This window comes from Diplotaxodon limnothrissa, linkage group LG10 (assembly GCF_057381915.1).
Source record: "Diplotaxodon limnothrissa isolate DT_005_m linkage group LG10, D_limnothrissa_male_GT1.1, whole genome shotgun sequence".
NCBI classification, from domain to species: Eukaryota; Metazoa; Chordata; class Actinopteri; order Cichliformes; family Cichlidae; genus Diplotaxodon; species Diplotaxodon limnothrissa.
In genome coordinates this window covers 29,090,737-29,114,557 of record NC_140605.1, presented here as the reverse complement: position 1 = coordinate 29,114,557, position 23,821 = coordinate 29,090,737, and the positions used below count along the sequence as shown (strand labels likewise).

At 40.7% G+C, this 23,821-nt stretch overlaps 1 protein-coding gene across 2 annotated transcripts in view; it reads left to right on the top strand.

Moving 5' to 3' along the window:
- The window catches only part of LOC146624688 (glutamate receptor 4), a 162,031-nt gene that overhangs the window by 128,392 nt on the left and 9,818 nt on the right, over positions 1-23,821 (top strand). For both annotated transcript variants that reach the window (XM_085364695.1, XM_085364694.1), the window contains exons 11-13: positions 1,883-2,256; positions 19,531-19,729; positions 22,124-22,371. In XM_085364695.1, coding sequence (XP_085220821.1) covers positions 1,883-2,256; positions 19,531-19,729; positions 22,124-22,371 — 821 coding nt within the window. The remainder of the gene's footprint in view (positions 1-1,882; positions 2,257-19,530; positions 19,730-22,123; positions 22,372-23,821) is intronic.

The following is a 23,821-nucleotide window of genomic DNA, read 5'->3' as shown; positions in this document are numbered from 1 at the left end:
GCTTTCTCCCACAGTCCAAAGACATGCATGTTAGGCTAGCTGGTGATTCTAAACTAGCTACGGATTGCGATTGGTTGTTTCTGTCCTACCCCATCCCTCACCCTGTGACAGCCGGGATTGTGTCCAGCACACCTGCAACCCTGAAAAGGATAAGTGGGAGAAAACTGGATGGACGGATCCTAAATAACCAACTTGTCAGCAAACATTGTGTTCCTTCTTTTCACTCCGATGAATCTTTTGTCTTTAACTTTTTTGTTCCTGGTTGTTATACCTGTGAGCAGAAGGCAGTTCCTTGTCCCCCTGAAGCGGCTGACCTTAAGACCTTAATGCCTCATTGTTACTCGTTTATGCCTTATGGACTTTACACACTGGACGTATAAAATTCATGCAAATATTTTTTGCATTCAGTAAATTCTTTAGACTCACCGATTCTTAATGCAACCATTCACACTAATTGCGTAATTTCGCTGAATGAATTTGTGGCTTTTATTTTTTTCAGATCAAGTTGGGTTTTTCAGATATTTCCCATGAGAATAAATGGGTCAATGCATTTGGCACCAACTGCGCTCGTAGCTCAAAACACACACCAGTACTGATATGGAAATGGTAAAATACTATTTTACCTCAGATACACAACAAGATGCTGCTTCTGATCAGTTGACTCTGTGAAATGATTTCTTTCGTTCCCATCTCTGCCGACAAGAGCTGCAACTTAATCAAAAACCCTAAAATATAACTGGTTTTATTTTTTGTTTTACTCTTAACTAGAAGCATAATCCACCAAATGAACATGGTGATGTATTCAGTAGCCTTTGAGCCAACAAGTTCACAGAATTCATTAGTAAAGTTTTTAGTGAAGTCATAAATTAAGCTGGAAGTGAGACTATTTTCTAATAGATTTCTAAACAAACTGGGTTTTTTGTAGCTATCATGTGTGTTTGCAAAGCTGGCAGCTTATTCTACTGTTATCATGTGACTTCTGAGGACATGCCAAGTGTCAGCACTTCTTCCCTCTAAGGCATTGGTTAGAGGCCATTCATTTCTCCCTCTGCTCTGAACAGAAAAGATCCGTTCTACCACAAAAGCCCCTGCCTCCTTTTAACCCTGCCTTGTATTTTAGTGCACACTAAATGCCCTGAGGCTGTCATCTTAGTGCATTTTGCTGAGGATGAAAGAACTTAAATCTCTTTCATTTTCTTTCCGCCCTCCCTCTTTTCTCCTTTCCTACCTCCTTAAGTGCGCGATGGTCATAATAAAACTTTAAATTCTTGCTGATATTAAGCCCTTTGCTTCCCTGCTGGGCAGACAAGGTCACAAGTGTTGCTAAGTCACTAACTGTAATCTGGTTTGTGGATTTTCAGCAAGTCGGTATGCACTTTTTCCACAGCTGCAGACCTCCGAGGTGGCCGTTTCCCCTTTTTTTGCCTTGCTGTGCTGTAAGCATATTTCTCTGACATATTATTTTATCCTCCCTACTCATTCCCCTGGAGTTTGAGCTAAGCCTTTGAGCATTAGAGAGGATTTCAGAATTTCCTTTTCAATTTCTTTCCCTTCTCTCTCTGTCTTAACTTGATCACTCCGAGATGTGTTCGGCTGCCATCTTCAACTTGATCGCTCAGAGATTTGTTCAGCCAAGGGAGAAATTCATTACGTGAACAATGTCATGAATAAGAATGACACCATCTGAGTAGGAAGAAGAAACTGTTTTTTGTTGTCTGAGGGTTGGCTAGCTATTGCCCTTTGGGATGCATCTGTGACTAAGTGGTGTTTGATTGTTGCATGGCCGGGCTCAGAAAGATGATCCATCATTTGCATTTGCTTATCTGTCATCATTTGGGTTCAGGGAGGCTAATCAAATTCCGCTTTATCTCGCCTCCTACAGAAAGCGGAAATCGCTGTGGCCCCTTTGACCATCACGTTGGTCCGGGAGGAGGTGATTGATTTCTCCAAGCCCTTCATGTCGCTGGGCATTTCCATCATGATCAAAAAGCCCCAAAAATCGAAACCAGGGGTGTTCTCCTTCCTGGACCCGTTGGCCTACGAGATCTGGATGTGCATCGTGTTTGCCTATATCGGCGTGAGCGTGGTGCTCTTCCTGGTCAGCCGCTTCAGCCCGTACGAATGGCACACCGAGGAGCCCGAAGAGGGCACCGACGGTCCGCCAAGCGACCAGCCCCCCAATGAGTTTGGCATCTTCAACTCCCTCTGGTTCTCCCTGGGCGCCTTCATGCAGCAGGGCTGTGACATCTCCCCCAGGTAAGACAGCATCTCGTCAATTTTTACAAGTATTTTGTTTGCTCCAAACTCTACAGTACATTATTTTTTTTTACTCAGGATACAGGCACATTACACGACCTCTAGGCCAATTATAATCACAATGTGCCTTCACGTCAGATTGGATTGGGTCTGTGTGAGCGTGGATGATCGTACTGTACAGATGACTCTGTGTGAGCGTAGCGTACTTAAATCCCTCGCCTGTCAATCCAGTTAGGACCGTCATCATTAATTCAAACATGTTTGATTGACACAAATGAAAACCGAACGAGTCTCGACACCCTGCCGTGACGAGCAGTAGTCTGTGACAGACGAAGGGGGGGGAAAGAACACATTAATATGTTGTTCGGGCCTCGTGTTTTTAATCACGTTTAACACATCGCTGCCGCTGAAGAACAGCAGTCAGTCTTTTTCAAATGTAGCTCATTTTAAAAGTGTGGGCGTGTGTATTAAACAGGATGGAACATGATTTGGAAATGATAGTTGGCATGAGCGTGATTTTTTCTTTTTTTTTAAATAAAATCTTTATTTACTTCTATACTATGTAAATATTTATGTCATGGATATGAAAACCTCATCATTTAGTACTTTTAAAAAACAAGTCCAGACAGTTTGTCAGCACAAATGATTAAATAATGTTGTTTTGTGTTACTAAGGAACATAAAAATGATCTTAAGGAAATAGTTCAACCTTTTGGGAAGAATTTATTTTTGCCTCCTTTTCTTGATACACACTCACTGCCCATTTTATTAGGCACATCCTGGATCCCAGTTTGCCTTCAGCTTTAAGTCTTCGTAGCACAGATTCAGCAAGGTGCCGGAAACATTCCCCAAATATTTTGGTCCATGTTGACGTAGTAGCATCACAAAGTTACTGCAGATTTTTGAGCTCTACAACACATGATGAGAATCCCAAAGGTGCCTTAGTGAATTGAGATCTGTTGACTGTGGAGGCCGTTTCAGTACAATGAGTTCACTGACACTGGCACATTATTTGGCTGGAAACAGCCATCAGAAGAATGGTACACTGTGGTCATAAAGCAGTAGGCATGGTCAACAACAATACTCAGGTAGGCTGTGGTGTTTAAACAATGCTCAGTTGGTACTGACGGCCCCGAAGTGTGCCAAGAATATATTGGCCACACCATTACACCACCAGCAGCCCGAACTAGGCAGGAGGGATATGTGCTTTCATGTTGTTTATGCCAAAATATAAAATATACCTGGTTTGATTGTCTATTTTACTCTAACTAGAACGGTAATTGACCAAATGAACATAATGTTGTGTTCGGTAGCATCTGAAACTAAATGCAAATTCTAGCCTCAGTTTCTTGTTCTTAGATGGCAGCTGCGACCTTCTGCTGCTGTAGCCCATCTGCTTCCAGTTTTAATGCGCTGTGCATTCAGAGATTCTTTCCTGCGTTCCTTACAAGAAAGGAACGCAGGAATTATATATTTATGATAACGAGCAGTTAAACAGATATACCCAATGAAGTTGCTGGTGAGTGTAAACCACTGTTAACTTCTAGTCTAAGAGTTCAAATTAACACCTACCAACATCCATAAAGTTCATGAATTATCGTCCTTTGTGGGGTTTGTAACTCTGTCTTGATGAAAAGCAGTTTGTTTGTCCACTAAGTACTTAACGAAACGGCACACAGTGACTGTGCCTAGCGGCATAAACAATAGCAGTTGTGTTTATGTCTTTGTTTGTATAAGGTTTAAACAAGAACAAGAGTCTGTCGGGCCAGCAGCTCTGTGAGCGTGTGCAGCTTATGGGGAATATCATTAGTTTCAGTGGCTTTTGGTCATAAACCAAAATATTGGGCAAAAGTAATTCAGAAAACTTATTACAGTTCATCCTGAGGGAGTGATAGATGTCTAGACTAAATTTAAGTTGTTAAGACATTTGATTGAAAACATAAATGCCCAGAAGTAAGAGAAAAATGTCTGAAACCATCTGACATGTGCAACTACACAAACAAATGTGATAAATATACAGAGTAGGGACAGAGTAGGCTGTCTGCCTCACACAGGACGGTAGTATGTGGGGAAACGGTGCGTCTGGTTTTGCAGCCTTTAAAAGACACAGTTTCCTATAAGACCCAGAGGGAGGACCAAACACAATAGCATGACTAATTTTCTGAAGGATGGATTTGTTGCAGATGCCTCGAACAGCCTAACAGAGACGCTACCACAGAAACTGTTGGACTTCAGAGGTTATAGCTACAATGGGGCAAATAATTATTTGGTCCTCTGCTGATTTTTTAAGGTAGTTTCATTTTACTGGAGAGAGACAATTTCAAACAAAAATCCAGAAAAAAGACTTTTCACGGAGAAGCTTTTGTTGGCGGTAAGAAATTTCGTGTAGTTGGTCACCAGGTTTGCACACATTTCAGGAGGGATTCATGGCCTACTCCTCTTTTACGGAAGCTTTCTAAATCCTTCCGGTTTCTTGGCTGCTGCTTGGCAACTTGAAGTTTCAGCTCCCTCCACAGATTTTCTATAGGATTGAGGTCTGGAGAACAGCTAGGCCACTTCTTCTTTAGACACTCATTTATTGCCTTGGTGGTAGGTTTTTAGGTTTTTAGGTCATCTTCAGTGTTATGGCAGAGAAAAGGAGGTTATTGTCCAAGATTTTACAGTGCATGGCCCCGTCCAATTCAGTTCAGTTTTATTTATACAGTGCCAAATCATAATAACTAAAGTTGTCCTTTCCCATTAATAGAAAAACAGCCCCAAAGCTAAATGTCTCCTCCTCTGTGCTTGACTGTGGGGATGGTGTTCTTTGGGTCATACTCAGCATTTCTCTTCCTCCGATCACGGCAACTCAAGTTGATACTAAAGAGCCTGAGTTTGGTTTCATCTGATCACAGTACTTTCACCAGCCCGTCTCAGAATCACGTAGATTCTAACTTAAGACGGGCTTGTTTGTGTGCCTTCTGCTGCTTATAACTTATTAGCGACTGTGGTCCTCACTGCCTTCAGATCATTAACAAGATTAATATTAATTCCTGTGATTGGGCTGCTCCACTACCTTTCTTCCCATGAGGGTGTTGGGGTTTTGTTTTATAGTCTGTGTGTCTCTGTTAAAATGGAACTACGACAATAATATATCATATAATTATTGCCCCCACTGTATACGAAGAAAAACACAAAATCAAAATCGTGTTGAGGTGAGTTTATTAATATGAACAAAGTTTAGATAACATAAGTCTTTTCTTAGGAAAACTATAACAGTGGAGAGCAGACTCCAGGAGCAGTATTCACTTTCTCAGAAACACCAATAAAAGTTCCTGAAACTAGTGGAAGACTGGAGATCACGTCCTTGGCTCTCTTATGACTTTGGATATATGAAAGTCTGCACAAAATTTTATCCAATAGTTATAGACAGATTAATGTGCCTGCTGGGCACGAGCCCAGGGGCTTCTGATCTCATCCCAGAAACACTATCCATTTCCCGGAAGAACACACAAAATGAAATGAAAAGAAGTGGAGATGGAAATGAAAAATGGCAACAAAGAAATACAAAAGAGACCAAAATTTAGAGCAAAATAATGGCCACAAGGAGCAAAAATGACAAGAATTTGCAATATGACTCAAATTAAACACACAAAGAAAAGAGGCACAAAATGATGAAAAAAGTCAACATCTTTTTTTTCTTTCAGTCTGGGTATTTTGGTCCTCTATGGGATGAGTGCCTGAGGGGCCTCTTAAATTATAATCTGTCCAGGCCAACACATGTGGATGGATTTCATTCCATTCACAGAGCTTGGCTAAAAAAGGTATATATTTTAATTAGCAAGATTTAGAAAACAATTAGACTGACTTAAGTACATTTTGTTGGCATCCATTTATTTGGCCATTATGCCTCAGACAATGTTAATTGTTCCATTTGTTTCCAGTCTTTTTGTTTGGAGAAAAAGAAGATAAGCTGCTTACTTACCTCACAAGATGTCAGGTTGACACGCGTCTCTCGAGCTGGCAAAAAAAAGAAAAGCAAGCTTCCCAAAATAATGAACTATTTTCTTTAAAGGAAAACTTTTTCTGTGGTTTCTACAAAAGTTATAATTTTGAGGTTTTCATCTGCCGCTCACAATAAGTTGTACCCTATTAAATAACTGTAGCGTATTTTCATTATGTAAGTAACTGCACAGAATATCCTGTATATCGGAGGTAGTTTGCATGGCGATATAGTTGGTAAGAATAATATAGAGGGGTTAAGGATGAACTGTGTTAATTGCACTGTATGCAGTATGTGCTCCTCATGCTGTGTGTGCACAGTGAAATCACTCTTGCTTGTTTGTGTGTCTTTGTTTGTGGTGTGTTTGTGTGGGACAGAGAAAGTCTCAGCGAGTATTGATTTCCTCCGTCTCTCTCTCTTCCCCAGCCTTATTGTTCTTCACTGCCTGACTCGCATACGCTGTGTTGTCTGCTTGTACGGGAATTAGGCTGTCTTGGTGTCTGTCAAGCGCCGACAGTTGTGACTTTGCACTTGTGTTTGTGCATTTGAGCTCCGGTTACATTAGCGACCGCGTTTCTGTTTTTGAAGCAGCTGTCCGAAAGCCTGCGTGTTTCATTACGTGTCTGTGTCTTCTCTTCCCTTTGTCCAAATTACGAGACCCCCGAAACCCAGCCTCCCTGAGGCTTTCTACCAGCCAATTGGTGTCCAGTATGCATGGTGTACTTTGGAAGGGTAGAGAACTGGAGATCTTTGTTTTTTCCCCAATCAAAGATCAGGCTTCCTCTCTGTCAGCACACCCTGGCATTCTTAAGCTTATATGCTGCCAAGGCCCATAATTCTTAGTGGTTTCTCATTTTCTGTAAAGCCTTTCTTTGCAGTTTGAAAGGCTTTGTCATGCTTAAAGTTCCAGCAGATTGGTTATTTTAAGCTACTGCTCCTATAGTTATTTTAAGTTCTTCAGTTAACACTTCTTTTATCTCTTTTAAGCCCTTATGGATCTTATAGTGTAATAGAGTTAGTAAGATTTTAGGAGATGGAAGGAGGACCAAACCAGCCTGTATCTTTCAGCCTCCCCCACAGCAGAGGAGAACAAGATGGAGGATCCTGAGGTACATTATAGCCCGGCCCAGTCACGTAAGCAACCTATAGAGGAGGCTATAGTGGGCCTGTGACTCTGATTAAGCACCTTCATTTAAAGAGTACGATTGCTTTGTTCACATGTGTGCAGACCACCCCGCACTCACCGCCATAGCCACTCCAGTCTGCCACATCTCCGCCTGCATACTGCAGATAAGGACTTTAGAGCTGCATAACAATGTTGACATCAGAATGAAAAGTCTGCATTTCAACCCTCTGTGTTCTCGTTGCATTTCCACCCATCACTGCCAGTCCCACGGGGGTTTCTCCCAGTCCATCAGCGCAGAATCCCAAACCCCGGGAGCCTTTCCTGACATGCAAATCCCGTCACACAGAAGATATTATATGGCATACAGGAAGTGACAAGGCCAAAGGTGAAAGTGGGATGAATTTCGAGTGAGGGCCGTGCAGTCAGGAGCTGGCCGAGCGGTGGAAATCCAGTCTGCATGCAGAGTCTAAACGTTCATTCACTGCAGACCAGATTACATAAGAACCCCATAAACTGTAGACCTAATCTGCAGTGTTTGTTGCTTCAAACTGTTTGGGGTAGCCGGTTCAGCGCAAGTTTTGCAAAGGTTAATTTTGGTCACATCCGCGTTGATTGACTGGGGGTCACATTGTGTCGGTTTTCATTAGAGAAAACCCCACAGCTCTGTCCAAAGCAATACAAGCAACACGGGAGACAGATACTGGGCCCCCCACTGGAAAATGATTTTCACACATACAAATGAATGCAATTGCCATAAATGGGTCATTTGAACCTGGTGAACCCAGCTGTGACATTGTTCACATTCATAAGGCTTAATTAGCTCAAGTAATGTCCCAAATCACTATATTCGCCTATTTGTTGAGCAAATAAATAAGCTAGACAACAGACTGTATATAAAAGATGGATGTATATCGCCTACTTGTTCGTGTAATATAATTTTGTGCCTTGTGTTGTAGACATCTATATAGACTGATTTTAACCATTTGAGGGGCAACCGATGCACCGGTGTGTCCAAATCACATGACCAATTTAGGATGACATAGCAACAAGAAAAACTATATACTAGTTTTTCCAATTGTGTTGATAGGCCATGTAAAACCAGAGTTTGGATTTTCAAAAATATACAAGATGCTCTTTCCTGAATACTATCACCCCGTTTAGTGCAGAACCAAACAGTAAAAACAAAGCTGATGCTGCCAATGGTGGACTCATCTGTTACAAAGATAAAGACCTGAAGGAACCCCAGCAGCAGGATCAAGGTTAGCGATTACTTAGCCAACCTGGGATGACAGTGGTGCTTGCGAGGAAAACAACCTCCCAAAAAACAAGAAAAAAAACATGACATTCTTGTTGGTGGAAAAATGTAACATGTCGACCAATCAAAAAAAGATATCCCAGCACGTGGCATTTGGTTGTTTAGGAAGAGGGGAAAGCTTTGGGAGTGACACGTCAAAAGAGCGAGTGAGCGATAGCAAGTTTTGAGATGTGAGAGAATCCTGACATTTAGCGTGTTTGGTGTGCTGTCTTGTGTAGTGTGGCAGCCAAGCATGTAGTCTAGTCATTTGCTTTGTTTAGTGTGTCAAAACAATGAGGGCACTGCCAAATGTCACGTTTGCTAGCTTAAAAGTCACCCGAGACAGATTGGGCACATCACAGGCTAGAATTTCACTTAGGACACAGACTTCTTGTGAAGAAACATTAATAACTCATATTATTTCTTTATTTAGTTCTAATAACTCATATATTTACATATATTCTTGACTAATAAAAAAAACACCCTACAAAAACTACCACATTCACATCTAATGCAAAGCAGAGACCAAAACTGCATTAGGCTCTCAGCATGTTTATTTCTCATTTAAAGTTGGATATTTTACCAGCACAAATAGCCATCAACTAATAAAACCCACTGAGAAAGAACAGGAAATTTAAAACATGTAATTTTGCTTAATTAATTGACAAAAACTGATGGATACTTACTAATAAATCCTTATATTAAAGTTACAACGTCCACTCAATTAGTAGCAAGACTTGCTAAAAGCACTCAGACTAATGGTTATCACAAAGTAATGTGCCGATTTAGGAGCCATCATTTCTCCAAGTCGTCTTACCATAACCTTTCAAGCCAATTAGATAAGCTAGATAACTTGCAAGGGAAGCATCCCCATGTTTAACCCTTTACAAAGTTCTGCTTGTTTTTGGGGTTGGTTTTTTTTTTTTACTTTCCTTAAGAGGTAAAGATGACATAAAAGGAGAAGGAGAAAAAGAGGCTGGGAGGGATTCAGAGTAGAGCTGCCTGTTCAGGGGGTTTGGGCACCAGACCAAGATACCTTTTGGGCACCTACGAGGTCAGCTGTTGGGAATTCAGTGGTATCCCACCAGAGGAACTGGAGGAGGTGGCTGTTTGAGCTACTTCTTAAAGACCTTCACATACTGTTCATCTAATTTTTCCTTCCTCCACTTGTCCAGTTTCCTCAATTTTTTTTAAAGGACACACAGCACACAGTGCTGAGATATGCCATATTTTCTGCTCATAGCTTTATGCCATTCAAACTTTTACTTTTGACATTTTGTATAGATTCAGCTAAACAAATGGGAACGAAATATGTGTTTTTTTGCCACAGGCTGTAGACAAAGTGCTTAAAGATAGTGCCTTGTCAAATTGTCTGTTATGTGTAGTCACAACTTTGGTTCACCCCTCGAGTTAGGTGCCTTTTATTTTATGCTTGAATGGCTAACAGATTAACGACTACACCCAAAGCCCATGACTTGTATGTGTCCATCCAGCGTGGTGGTCTTGGCTTTTACCTTACATGTGGTATTTTTAGCTGTGACTCTTGGATGTAATCCACCTACTGTTAGTGTCGACAGTTTGATTCATGGCGCAGCTCCTCCACGAAAGGCAGAAGTTGAAATGGCACTGAATGTCTTCCTCTTTCTCGCTCTTCCTCTCTTAATAAGGGTTAATACCCCCTTCTGCTCCCTCGAGGCAGCCCGTAATAATTAATTCAGTGATTAATATCCTGGTCTCCAATGGTAATGTCTCTGTGGAAACAGGAGAAGAAGGGAGCTTAAACGAAATGGCGACATGATAGTGGTTTTAATTGACTGCAAATCCCACTTGGATAGAACTGCAGTTATTTTGGTGCTTCCTCTTGAGAATGCAGGATGTCACATCGCAACTCATAAAATGTCAATATAAACATCCAGGCAGCCGTCTGCATCTCCGGTGTAATTGTTCCAGGTGTTTGCAGTCACTTCTGTCTCATTGCTTCAGATGGATTATCTCTATCTCTTCTGCTGAGTCATCATTGCTGAATCACCGGCGAGCTAATGAGAATGCTGTGATTGGCTTGATTAGTCCTGATTAGCTCAGACTGCGTGCATACTGATGGCAGATTTCCTGATGGCTATAGATGAGGCGTAACTTTTAATTTGAGTTGTGAATTTAGGCCAGAAGCAGAAGCTGCGTTTGAAAAAGGGGAAAAATCTGACTTTCAAGTGGTCTATATCCAAGATTTTCATTATTCTATTAGTTCAATACCAATTAGCTTTGTTATCTAGCTAACACAGTGCTGTTTTGCTGCATTGCTTATTGCTCCTGTCAGCAGTGCTTATCCGTCTATGAGGTTGATTTGTTGCACTAATTTAGCCAATTTTGGGCTATGCTGGATGCTGCATGTGCATCTGTGTAGTCGTCATCTTTAGCTTCAAGGTAAAATGGTATTAATGTTTCCCGCTTTGATATTTTGGTAAAAACCTGTCCAGTTACAATTAAAATGTGCATTTGTTTCCTTAAAGGGGGGCTATTGTGCTCTTTCTTACATTCTGTAATGTATATACTGTTACAATGGTGGGAGTTTATATTAAATATTGCTCAAGTTTTAAATAATTAGACATCATCTGTGAGCCGAAAGTTCAGGCTTCAGACTGAAATACTTTGGGGGGGAAGCTGATATCCTAATGTGGTTATTCCACACACAGAGCTCTGGATGTGACCACAGAAGCCTCATTTACCTGACTTTTGAGGGGCAGCCAATCAGAAGGAAGTCAAGTAAGAATAGGACGGCAACCTCCTCACTAGGAAATAATATTGGTAACTAGGTGATTGCACTGATTTTTATTTATTATTTTGCTGTCAGAACAAAGTTTTGATTGAAAGGTGATTGCAAAGTTTGCCTTGTGGGAGGCAGCCTGTCTCCAAACAATTGCAATCCAGCTTTTACAGACTGCAATCACTCTCAGACAGACAGGCAAATACCGTAATTGTCGGGCTATAAGCCGCTACTTTTTGCACAAGCTTTGAACCCAGCGGCTTTTAGTCAGGTGCGGCTTTTCTATGGATTGTCCATGATTTTTGTCATATCGTAAGACGATTTGTTTTGTGTGTTCCGCTGTTGTACGGCACTACGTTGCCTGGCGGAAGGATCGGGGTTCAAGAGTGGTATGTTAGTCACATGTCCGTCCGCCAGGCAACGTAGTGCCGTACGAAGTAGCGCGAAAAACAAACTTCAAAGTAGCGGTACGCGTTCAGCGGGAGGCGTGGATGATGAGCGGCGATAAACTTGCGAAAAGCAAGTTATGCTCAACTCCACCGGTGGATTCTGACAGCGTGGAAAAGTGTGAAAGCATCCACGATCACCAACGGATTTTGAAGGGCTGGACTGCTGCATGATGGAGAGGAGGACACCGCCACGGCCCTTCAGAGGGTGTTCGACTCTGACACTGACAACGAGGATTTCTTTGGTTTTGAAAGTGACAACGAAGGAAAGGAGCTAAGAGTGGATGACGAAGCCATCCTGAGCCTATTTGTATCCGACACTGGAGGAGAGGACTTTGGTGGTTTTAGTGCGCAGGAAGAAGAGAAAGATGGTGGTGAATGACTGACTTTTCTTCTTGTTAAAGCCGTGTCACTGCACCTGAGCCTAAAAGGTAGTCCGAATCTATTTTTCTGGTGTGCTGTAGGCTACTGTTATGTACTACATGTGCAAATATGTACCCATAACTTGTTTTTCAAAATATTAATACAAGTGATGTCTCCAAACAGCCATCTCTTTCCTGACAATTCCCTTTGTGCATATTCTCTTACATATGATAAGTCAACATTGAAACACCTGCGGCTTTTAGTCAGGTGCGGCTAATGTATGTACAAAACAGGATTTTCCCCTGATTTTAGCTTGTGCGGCTAATATTCAGGTGCGCTTTGTAGTCCGGGAAATACGGTAACTGCAATCTCATCTATAAACAGACAGTTTGCAATAAATCAGAGTCAGTCTGTGCTAATGAGCTCAACTTGTCTGCGGCACACTCTTTAAAATAGATGACTCAACTGGTTGACAACTTGGTTGTGTTATGCTTCCATTTCTATATAAAAGGTTGCTGTGTGACTTTGTCATTTTAGGTTAAATGCAGCAAAAGCAACAATGCAGCAACAATGTTTCTATTTGTGGAGGAATGTCTGAGATAAGCTGGACTCTGAATGTAAATACTTAATGTCAATTCCTGTTTAATGGGAATTTCTGTGCATGTAGATGCAACTTATCACAGTTAATACCTGTATTATCACAAACAAATTGCATGTAATTGAAACAACTTGACCCCATTCAATCCCCATCTGAGTCCATCTTATTGTTGTTTTTGAAGGCGGCGCCTGGCTGCAGACCTGGTCGCCTTCTTTGAAGCAGCCAGAGTGAAAGTTCATTTCACACATTATTTCACATAATTGTAATCGTGTTGTGGTCTCCATCCACTGTTTTCCATTAAAGAGACTGTGGCTTTAAAGGGAGGTGAGCTAAAGCAGCCTGTGTCAGACTGGAAGTGCACCTAGATTGGTCACCAGTTTACATAGACACAGACAGCCACACCTGTAGCCAGTTTAATAATCACAGATCAAACTGACAAGGTTAGGTGTGAGTCGACTATGCTAACCCCCGCACAATTAAAGTATGTTTTGAACTTTGGATACAGATTTGGAGCTTAATGGTTTCCTTTTGAGATCATTTTTTTCACCAAATGCTTCAATTTCTTTTCCTCATGACCTTTCTGGTACTAAAATTCAGCTAAAGTGGAATTTTAATCCTCTTCAGATGGTTGTAGTTCAATACATTTTAAAAGCCTCATGAGATTAAAAAGTGTCTCAGGACAAAAGCAAATATTTGAGAAAAGACAGCGATTTAAGAAGGTTGTAAAGGCATCATTAAAATGATTTAATAGCTCCTAATATCCATAGAGTCTATACAACTAAGTAGGTGATATAAACCACAATATATGTATTCTTTTTTACAGCTAGACAGGTGTAAGATTTCATATATGGCATTTAAAATGACAAACAGAAAACAAAACATCCACCTGCGATACGACCAGGCTTTCTTCAAGGTTGACATCACAGAGCGATCCAGTGTCGGGTATTTAAAATCCCACAGATTATATTTCCCCAGGAGATAATGCTGAAGGTTTGTAATATCTTAGTTACGTGTGGCAGCACATCACCATCTTAATGAGAGCAGATCAGAAATGCCAGAGGATTAATTTACAATTAAAACATGGACCCTTTGTTATCTGTACTACGTGATAGTTTAGTTAATGTAAACAGTTTGTTAGGTTTGCATTTCCTACAAATTTCTGTTATTTTTATATATTTCATTTTATATTTTAGTGACGAGTTCAACTGTTTTTAATCTTTCCTTTACTATTCTGATATTTTACATCTGGTTTTATCTGCTAATTATCTGCAGCTGCTTGTTTTGGTCATATTTCTTCAAATATCTTTCACTTTTAGACTAGCTGTGGCTCAGTTAGGTAGAGTGGGTCATCTGCTAATCATCTACTAAGTCTACTGTTTAGTGGCTCCATACCTGGCTCTTCCAAACTGCATGTTGAAGTTTGCTTGGGGGTGATACTGAACTCCAGGTTTTCGCCTGACATGTGGGTAAATGAGGCTTGTAGTAAGAAAGCGCTCAAATATAACAGTGCTGAAACTGAGTAGTAAAGCATTTTATAGCCTTATTATGGATGCGTGTGCGTGCGTGTGTGTGTGTGTGTGTGTGTGTGTGTGTGTGTGTGTGTGTGTGTGTGTGTGTGTGTGTGTGTGTGTGTGTGTAATGATGCGCTCTTTTTTCCACTTTATACTAGTATAAATAATTTATATATTTTAGTCTAGCAGTTGGCTTGGAGTGATTCAAACATGATACCCACTCTCAGGGAGGCTTTTAATTAGAAAAATGTGTTGGAATTGTTATGCTTATGCTATCAGTGTTAATTAATTGTTAGTGTCTAGAAACAGAGTCTTGCACCTGAATATTAAGGTGTCTGCAAGAGAGATGTACCGGTTTCATCTAAAGTTGATTTGTTGCCTATCTGAGCAGGCTTTGTTCGCATAAACAGTCCATTTGGAGAGCAAAAGAACGGTTGTTTTCACTGAGGTTCACTGGCTGTTATGACAATTTAGGTTTTAAAAATAATTAACATTCATAAACAATGACTGGTAAAGCCTAAACCCAGATAGTAAGATATCCTGGTTATACTGGAAGCCGAGATATTCCACAGTTCCCAGAGGCTAAAGTATGAGCTCTACTACACTGCAGGTGTAACCACTAACCTTTAAGAACCCTGTGCTGTAACTTAAGCCGTAACCTGACATGCTCCTTCCTAGATATCTAACTACATGTTGCATTCAAGTAGCAGTAGTGGTTCATTTCTAGCTACTTGTAGAGATAGAAACCCTGCCGCAGCTGTTGTTGCATACTGTGATGCATGCATGGTGGGCATCGTTTGGAGTTGAATATCTTACCTGAGGTCACTTTGACATGCAGACTAGAGGAGCTCGGGATCGATCCAGTAGCTACTACATGACCCTCTCTATCCCCTGAGCCACAGCTGGCCCAGATGTATTTTTGGAGCATTTCAGGCCTGTATTAGTTAGGAGCATAGCCTTCAGTACATTCGTCACCTGCAAAGGATGAGCAATAGGGCTGTGAGCCTCTGCAGTACAGGTAATATGACCTGGCGTTAATTAGTGACGAGATTTTATTTTGCAAAATTATGTTAGAGATTTAGCCGAGGACAGAACATGGGAGCAGAGACAGAGCACAAGAGTGACAATTTGTCTGCTACGAATAAGTCAAGTACCATGATCTCACCTCCAGGTGTCACCCTGGGAGCAAACTAGCACCTCCCCATTTATTTAGGCTTTGCTCAAGGTCACAACTGTCCCCATCCCTCCACAGCTTTTACTTCACCTCCTCTTCTGTTTCTTCCTCTTAACCACACATGCTGCAGAAATCCTCAAATCACACATCAAATCTGACAGAAGTTTTTCATCTTATTTTTCCCCACATCAAAGGAGGTAAAAGAGCAAAGTGGGGAATGCATCAGATGGTCAGTGATAGTAACAGAGAACGTACCATATCTAATCCTGATAAGAGATTTGCTTTGCTTTCATGTTGCTTTTATTATCTTTGCATTTTTTTTACTTAAGCGCCACGATCTCATTTTCCCCTTCAAACGTCTCATTCTGTGGCTTTAGATTGAGAAAATGAAAGTTGTTCCACGGAGAGTGACAGACTCAGTACAGTTTATTCTATATGCTGCTTGTTCCAACGGCCCTTTGAAGCTACAGTGTCTAAAATATTTAAACTCAAGTCACCTTCTTCTTCTTCTTCTTTTTACAACCACAGGATTTCATCAGATGTATTCTTGATGTCTTGAAGCATTCGCATGCTTCGTGAGATTTAGATTATTTGAAATTACAGTCAGTGGGATTGAGAAAAACACACAGTACTCGATTTTCGGGGTGAATATGAAAGAGGAGTGCTTTCTGGGGTAAATTTGTAACTTGATCTTAGATTTTCGATGTTCATCAATATGAAGATTCGTTACATAAATTGTAAAAACTAAAACTTAATCTAAAATTGTTGAGATTGTTCTCTTTTAGTATTCTTTATATCCAGGGCTTGCCAGACACTCTTTGTTTCAACACTGGAGCCAATTTCTTTTTTGTCTCCGCTTTCTTTTTCTAATACTTCCCTCATCTAGCTATCTTGTTTCCTCCACCGAACTCATACATCATTACAGTCAAGTTCTCTCCAAGGTTTTTCAAGCACTTTTCCTTCTTTGCAACCTTCCCTTGTAATGAACACACTCTTCTTTCACTAACTGCAAACAGTATAGCGCTTTTGGCCTTTTTCATTAATCTCAATTCCTGAGGAAGTTAATTTGACAAGGTTTCAGTTTTCTGGCTTTTTATTTGCCTTGTATGTACAGAAGCTCCTGTATACACAAACTAATTCACATGCAGATGGTGCAAAGGTCTGTAAACCATTATAAATTGGACTGGGACACTCAACCAACCGAGTAAAGCAGGCGCTGGTGTCCAATAACTATTAAAAACAAATCAATGAGCCACACCATCGCACTAGGTTCCTTCATTATGATGATAAACACGGACATTACAGTTCATTTTCTCACATACGCTGTCCTGTTACTGTAAACACTCAGGGCACCAAATTTAATATTAATCCACTGCAGGAAATGGTCCCAAACAGCAGCACTATTTAATATTGTTTGTGTGGTGTTTAACATCAACATTGCTCAGCTGCTGGAGTAAATTACTGAGGTTAGTTGTTGACAAATACTACAAACATGATATTTTGATTTATATCGGAAACTGGGATGTGCTGCAATAAATGCCATGTAAATAAGGCTGCTACGAATAAATGAATTAGTATTAACTAAAACAAAAACAATGCACGCAAGAAATAGAGTGGTTAGTAGTGACTTTTCATCTGGTGTCCACCTAAAAATCTGGAAATTCACATGTGGAAATTCATGCCATGAAGCTCTCGGTGCACAGTATTTATGCTGATGTTAATGACAGTGGAGATTTGGAAGGGTGGAGTTAGTGAGTGAGCAGTGTTGGTGACTTTTAGACACTTTTTCAGGACTCCGAGACCCCGCTCTATGATGTTACGTGGTCTGTCACGAGGGGAGCAATTTATTACAGCACCACGCTCGACTTCTTGATCTATTTAGGACTCATTCTTTCAGAAAGGTTTGTTAAGGCATGGCTAGTGTCTGATTTGATATACCTGTGAGATGCCCCACAGTAATTCTGTCCATATAGTGTGGTAAGCAGTGAAAAATGAGGTTAGAGAAATCCATATGAAAAAAAATGCATGATTTTCAACTCTTGAATCTGCATGATGTCAGAGAAAGAGGATATACCCGCCCACTTGTGGTTTACTAGGGTGAACCAATCAGAAGGCAGTTATCATAAAAGAGGAGGAGTTACAACTGATGTTTTACACAGTTAATCCGAATTATTTTGATCTATGAATTACGTGGAGCCCACAAATCAAAATATGGAGTAAAAATGAACACTTGTGTAAACTGCATCACGCATCTTATTAGAGGTGATGGGAAGGTGAGAGTGCTTATTTTGAAACGCTTCTATATAATTTTTAATGTGTCACCTGGATTCTAGCATCGCTTAAAGGACAATAGAGCAAAAAAGAAACCACCGGAAGCGCTAACGTGACCTGAAAATTACCCAGACTCCCAGCGCAGGGCTTTTCTCACCCCACTCCCCCACTCCCTCTGTTTACTGCAGGCCCATCAAGACACAGCAGTGTGTCACAGTGGATCAAAGTCAGCGGTATCAGCCAGCAAACACACAGCACAGACAGTCGGAAGGGATGGCAAAGAGACTCTCCTCTGCTCCCATTATTACTCTCCCACAATCCACTGCTGATTCTATATAAATAAAGCAAGGACGGGGAAAATGGAGAGGCTCTGACACAGGGAACGAAGGGATTTTAGCGGCTGGGGAAAGAAAATAAAAGGAGACGATAGACATGAGAGGATAGGACTCACCGATGCATCTTCATGCACGCCCTCCACCTCTTAAGGCGTTATTTTACAGTTAAATACTCCGTGCTCAAATATACTCCCAAGGAGAGAGGAGACGAAGAGACGGAAGTCATTTGTATTCAAATCCAGAGCTAATACGTCAATAAGTCTATTTCATGGGCAAAGACTCCTCTGTGTGTATGTGTGTGTGTGTGGAGGAGACATGCTCCACTGCAGCACTTCTCAATTGGAAGCTGCCTTAGCTGCTACAGGCACTTTCATCCGTTCAGACTGAGAAAATGGAGGTTTCCTCAGTGATTCTTTGGTCGGGGTGACGGCTCTGCAGAACTCGTCGAGTAGAAGCACAAAGTGTTTGTTCAGAAGGTTTCTTAGCAGTGCTGATAGTCACGCTTCTTTCAGACGGGCCATAAGGGAACATTAGAAGAGGGTTTCTCATTAGGTGCCTACAGTATGTGGAGTCAGTCGAGGGAAAGGATGCTATCTATTTGTATACTGTGGCTTTTGTGTATTGGGAGCAATGGAATATAGCCAGATCGCAATAAGACACAGTGAAATACCAGCCAAGAACACACTGACTGTTGCAGATGCCTGTCTCCTCCCTTCCTCATATCCCCATCTCTCTCTCTCTCCATCTGACACGGAGGCCTGAGGGTTTTGTATCCGCTGCTGTTTGATTTGCACCGAGGGGAGATCTTGTTTGTTCTCCTCAATGCAGCATTTATGGTTTAAGATTCTCCTCACGACCTTCCGCTGCTCCTGAGCAGCGAGCTATCTGTCTGCCCCGAGTGAAAAAACAAGAAAAGAGCAGTGCTGCCGCCGCTATGCCGGCCGGGGGACCTGCAGCTCTTCTCATCCTGCCAGTAAACAAAAAGAGGGGTTGGGTAAGAAGGGACAAAAGTAGCCTGTACCTTTCTCTTTATCAAAGCTGGTCAACAGAAGCATGTGGGATTTTTTATTTTGTATTTTTTGTGAGGCATTAATGAGAGGTAAATAAAGCTCTGGCAGCTTTGAGTGTTGTCAGAGCTCCACCTTGTGGTATTACATTAGCATTGTTGGTTCCATGCTTTACTCATATCTCATTCTGTCTAATCTTTCACTATTGTTATACCACTGACTGTCTTCTGTCTTTTTATCTCACTCTTTTCCCTTTTTTTATCCTAATTTGACCTCCAATTATCATTCTCCTGCTCTACTTTCTTGCAACTTTCCTTCCCTCTTATTTTCATCCTGCCCGTCCTCGCCATAATCCATCCAATCTGTTCCTGCGCTATTCTTCGTCCTCCCTCCTTTCTATCTTTAAGATCGTTATCGGGACGAATCGTAGGAGGAGTGTGGTGGTTCTTCACTCTCATCATCATCTCGTCCTACACGGCCAACCTGGCCGCCTTTCTCACTGTGGAGAGGATGGTTTCTCCCATTGAGAGTGCAGAGGATCTGGCCAAACAGACCGACATTGCCTATGGCACATTAGACTCTGGCTCAACCAAAGAGTTCTTCAGGGTGAGTTGGTGTTACCAGAGTTAGTGACCTACTTTCAGACAGGTATGGGACCCTGTGAAGGCCTACAATCTTTGACACTCACACACGCTCAAAAGCAAAGACTCATCAAAATATTGTTTTCTTCTAGTCCCTATTATACCTTGTCAAGGTATGTTACTCCAGTGATTCCCAACCAGGAGGTATTTCTGCTAGGAAGACAAGCTTGGGAACTGAAATTACAGTCAATGTAATGACTGAGTAGACCCAAACTTGTTTGAGTAGAAAAGTTGAAAGTAAATGGACTTTTCTACTCTCCCAGAGTACTCAAAGCGCTCTATAAAACACATTCACACAAGTACTGTCTTCTATGCTTTTAAGTGCACACTAACATTCACATACATTCACACTCCGATGGATGCATCGGAGAGCAAATTGGGGTTAATATCTTGCCCATGCAGACTAGGGGGAGCCAGGGAACCACCAACCTTCCGATTAGCAGATGACCTGCTCCACCTCCTGAGCTGCAGCCACCCCATAAGTTGGTTAAAGCATTAGAAATAAGACTGAAATTGGAAATAAAATAAAGACATTTAAAATTAAGTTTTCATAAATGAAAAAAAGTATGACAGCATTTAAAGGTATTAGTTGCCTTTCAGCTGCTCAGCGAGCAGTTCAAAATGTTGGCTGAAAGTAAACAAGCTTTTTTAGTTTTCCAATTTTGGATGAACGGATGAAATAATAAACTAGAATTGTGGCTAAAAATTGTAAATAATTGACTATGTGGCTTGTACTTGAAATTTATAGCTAAAATTCTGTAAAAAAGTATTCACACCCATAACTATATTAGATTAATATTTGAGATGGTAAACTAAAATATAAATATGTATTGTCTAATAAATCATTAAATAAAGGTGCTGTTAGAATTTCAATTAGATTGCAAAGAAAATTAAAGACCTAGCTGGTTAAAATTATAACTAAAGAGCTGGATAGTATAGTTACCAATTATCCATCCATCCATCCATCCATCCTCATCCACTTTGTCCGGGGCCGGGTCGCGGGGGCAGCAGCCTAAGCAAAGAGGCCCAGACCTCCCTCCCTCTCCCCAGCCACCTCCTCCAGCTTATCCGGGGGAATACCAAGTTACCAATTAGACTGTTGATAAAAGTTTTGATTAACGGTTGAAATAGCAAGCTAAAAGCTAAACGAGTAGAACATTAACTGAAATTTGTAGTGTTTGTTAGCCACCATTGTAGATAAACAAAAAAGTCACAAAAACATTTTTAAAATGGGCACCTAAATAAAAGCTGGAAATTATTTTTATATTACTATTATTATTATAAGTTGAAATAGCTAGCTAAAAGCATGGCTAGCAATTGAAATGGTTTACTAGATATACTAGATAAACAGATAAAATAACAAGGTAAATTATAAATAGTAAATATTAAATAAATTAAAATGGTGGCTATTAGTTTGGGTTTTAATAACGTATGTAGACAAAAATATAAGCATAATAAACGCAGCTAAAAAAATTTACTTAGAAATGAGAGTAAAAAGTTGGAAATTTGTTAGCTAATTATGTTAGCTAATTATTACCTAGCTTTGAGAACAGTTTGCGAAAATATAAACAATAGATCATCATCATCATTGATCATCAGTGATAATGTTCACTAGAAGCAGTTATAAAAGTTAGCTAACAGTTCTGTTTGTTCTTAAGAATATGATTAAAGATATGAAATGGGCTGCTAGCTGTTTATCACGCTGTACTAAAACTGTAAATCATTAGTTAAGAGTGTGGCTAGCAGTTAAAATTATTTAGCTAAAAGTTTTTTAACAGTTAGAATTTTGCATTAAGAGTAATAATATTTCATTTTAAAATCGTACTCCCCTCAGAGACGTAGATCATGGGAATAACGGCACCTAATTATTTGTTGTTGGTATAGCTGGAACTACTGTTTCTTTATCTGTGAGTGTGGTATTCAGGAAGGATTGCCTTGAACCATCTTATTTATTTATAGTAAAGACTTCAGACCCAACAGGATACAAAAGAGTACCAAAGACACTGGGGGCTGGGAAAGATGATAACAAGGCTAAACTGCCACTGAAAGTAGTCAAGAATTCAGTTTAAAATGAGTTTATATGAACACGCTTGAATATGAGAAGTGTTGGTGGCTGGTTCCATCTGACAGGGCTTTAGAGTATACCAGTTGAAAAGGGTTGGGAACCATTGGTCTATACAACTGCCGGTATTGTTATTTGACTTTTTTGCAGTAAAATGTTTCAAAGCTGATAAACAAAATGTAAATTGTTGAACTGATGCTCCATGTTTTCTCTATTTTGTATTGTATGTGGACATGCTTTCTCTGTCACTCACACATCATCTACCTTTGAACCTCCAAACCCTTCCAAACCCCACAGCGGTCCAAAATTGCTGTTTATGAGAAGATGTGGGGATACATGAAGTCTGCTGAGCCCACAGTCTTCACCAAGACCACGGCCGAGGGTGTGGCGCGGGTCCGCAAGTCCAAAGGAAAATACGCCTTCCTGTTGGAGTCCACTATGAATGAGTACACAGAGCAGCGCAAGCCCTGCGACACAATGAAAGTCGGGGGCAACTTGGACTCCAAGGGCTATGGAGTAGCCACACCCAAGGGTTCACAGTTAAGGTGGGTGGAATAGTGTAACAATATGTTCTACGTGTTGTTATGGTATTCCACCTTCCCTGGTGTGCCGCCTTTTCTATCTCTATCTGCCTCCACATACTGCTTAGTGTTGGTGGGTGGGGCGTTTTATGTGTTTGTTTGAGGGCACAAGTAGCCGCTTAGTGACATCTGTGTTTGTTGCATGCATGTGGGGCTTCATTGTGGGTGGTTTTTATTCACTTTTTTTGTCTTTACAGCTCTCCACAACAGGTAAATGTATGTGCTTGTGCTTGCTGTTTGGGCAAAGACATGTTGGAATGGCATGCTCTGGAAGCTCTCATCTGAAAATGTCTCATTTAGAAGATAATCTGCATTTTATATACAAAATGTAATTGCTCTGAGATATTTAGCTAATGCTACTTCAGTGTTCCTTCACGGTTGACTGGTTCTTTATTTTCAACTAAGTGACTGAAATAGTGCTTTGGGAGCCATTTGAAAGCTCAGCTCTGGGTAACTCTGCCAGACTCTGTCACAGCCTCCCGCTCATAGTGGAATTTACAGACCTGCCACAGAATACAGTGGCATTACAGTGGGGAGTTGCAATTTCAATCCACACACTCATCGATCAAAGCCCTCCAGCAAGGTCTCACTGAGGGGAAAGGATAAATATACTAAAGGCAAAACTGCACAGGGGTGTGAATGAAATTGCATTCACTTTAATTTATTCCTGTGGAGGTATAAGAACACATATTTGAAAACCAGGGAGAGCACTTTAAGCAATAGTACTGAAATAACCCGTTTTAGAGCTTTGCTATCAATTATTAGCAGTAGATAACTGCTGTTTGAACCCACAAAAGAGTTAAAATTTTTGCCAATTCGTATACATAGACTCCAATATTGTGAAAGTTTAATTCTCCTATACCTCACCTCCCTCACATTTTTAGATCTTTCTACTTATTCTTAATTCATGTCATGTGTCCTGTGGGTAAAATCCAGCTGATGTCTTTTTTTTTTTTTTGAGGGGGGGGGGGGGTCCTTTATTTGTTTTTTTATGAGGTGTATTTTATACCTAAATTAAAATTGTTTAACTTCTATTCACTCAGGATAATTTGACATCAGTTCATCTCGTATATGCATGCAGCAGAAAAAATTTGCTTCATGTTTGGTTTATATGCAAGATTTGACTTTCTAGCAAACTATTGTTTGCATTCAGTAACTGTTTAATCTTGTCCTCTTACATATTAGAGCAGAACTGAGAGAGAACAGTAAGAATATCAAACAAAGCTTTGTGCCCTGTTAGCGATTTGAACTCCAGACCGCCTGCTCTGGGGCTTTTTCGTCAACATAGTTTAAGTCTATGTCCGCAAATATATGGATATTACTGAAAACTGGACTTTTTTCCATTTGAATTTGACAAAAAAGATTAATGTCAAGGGCATGCCAAAGCAACAGATGGCAATATAACCCCAACTAT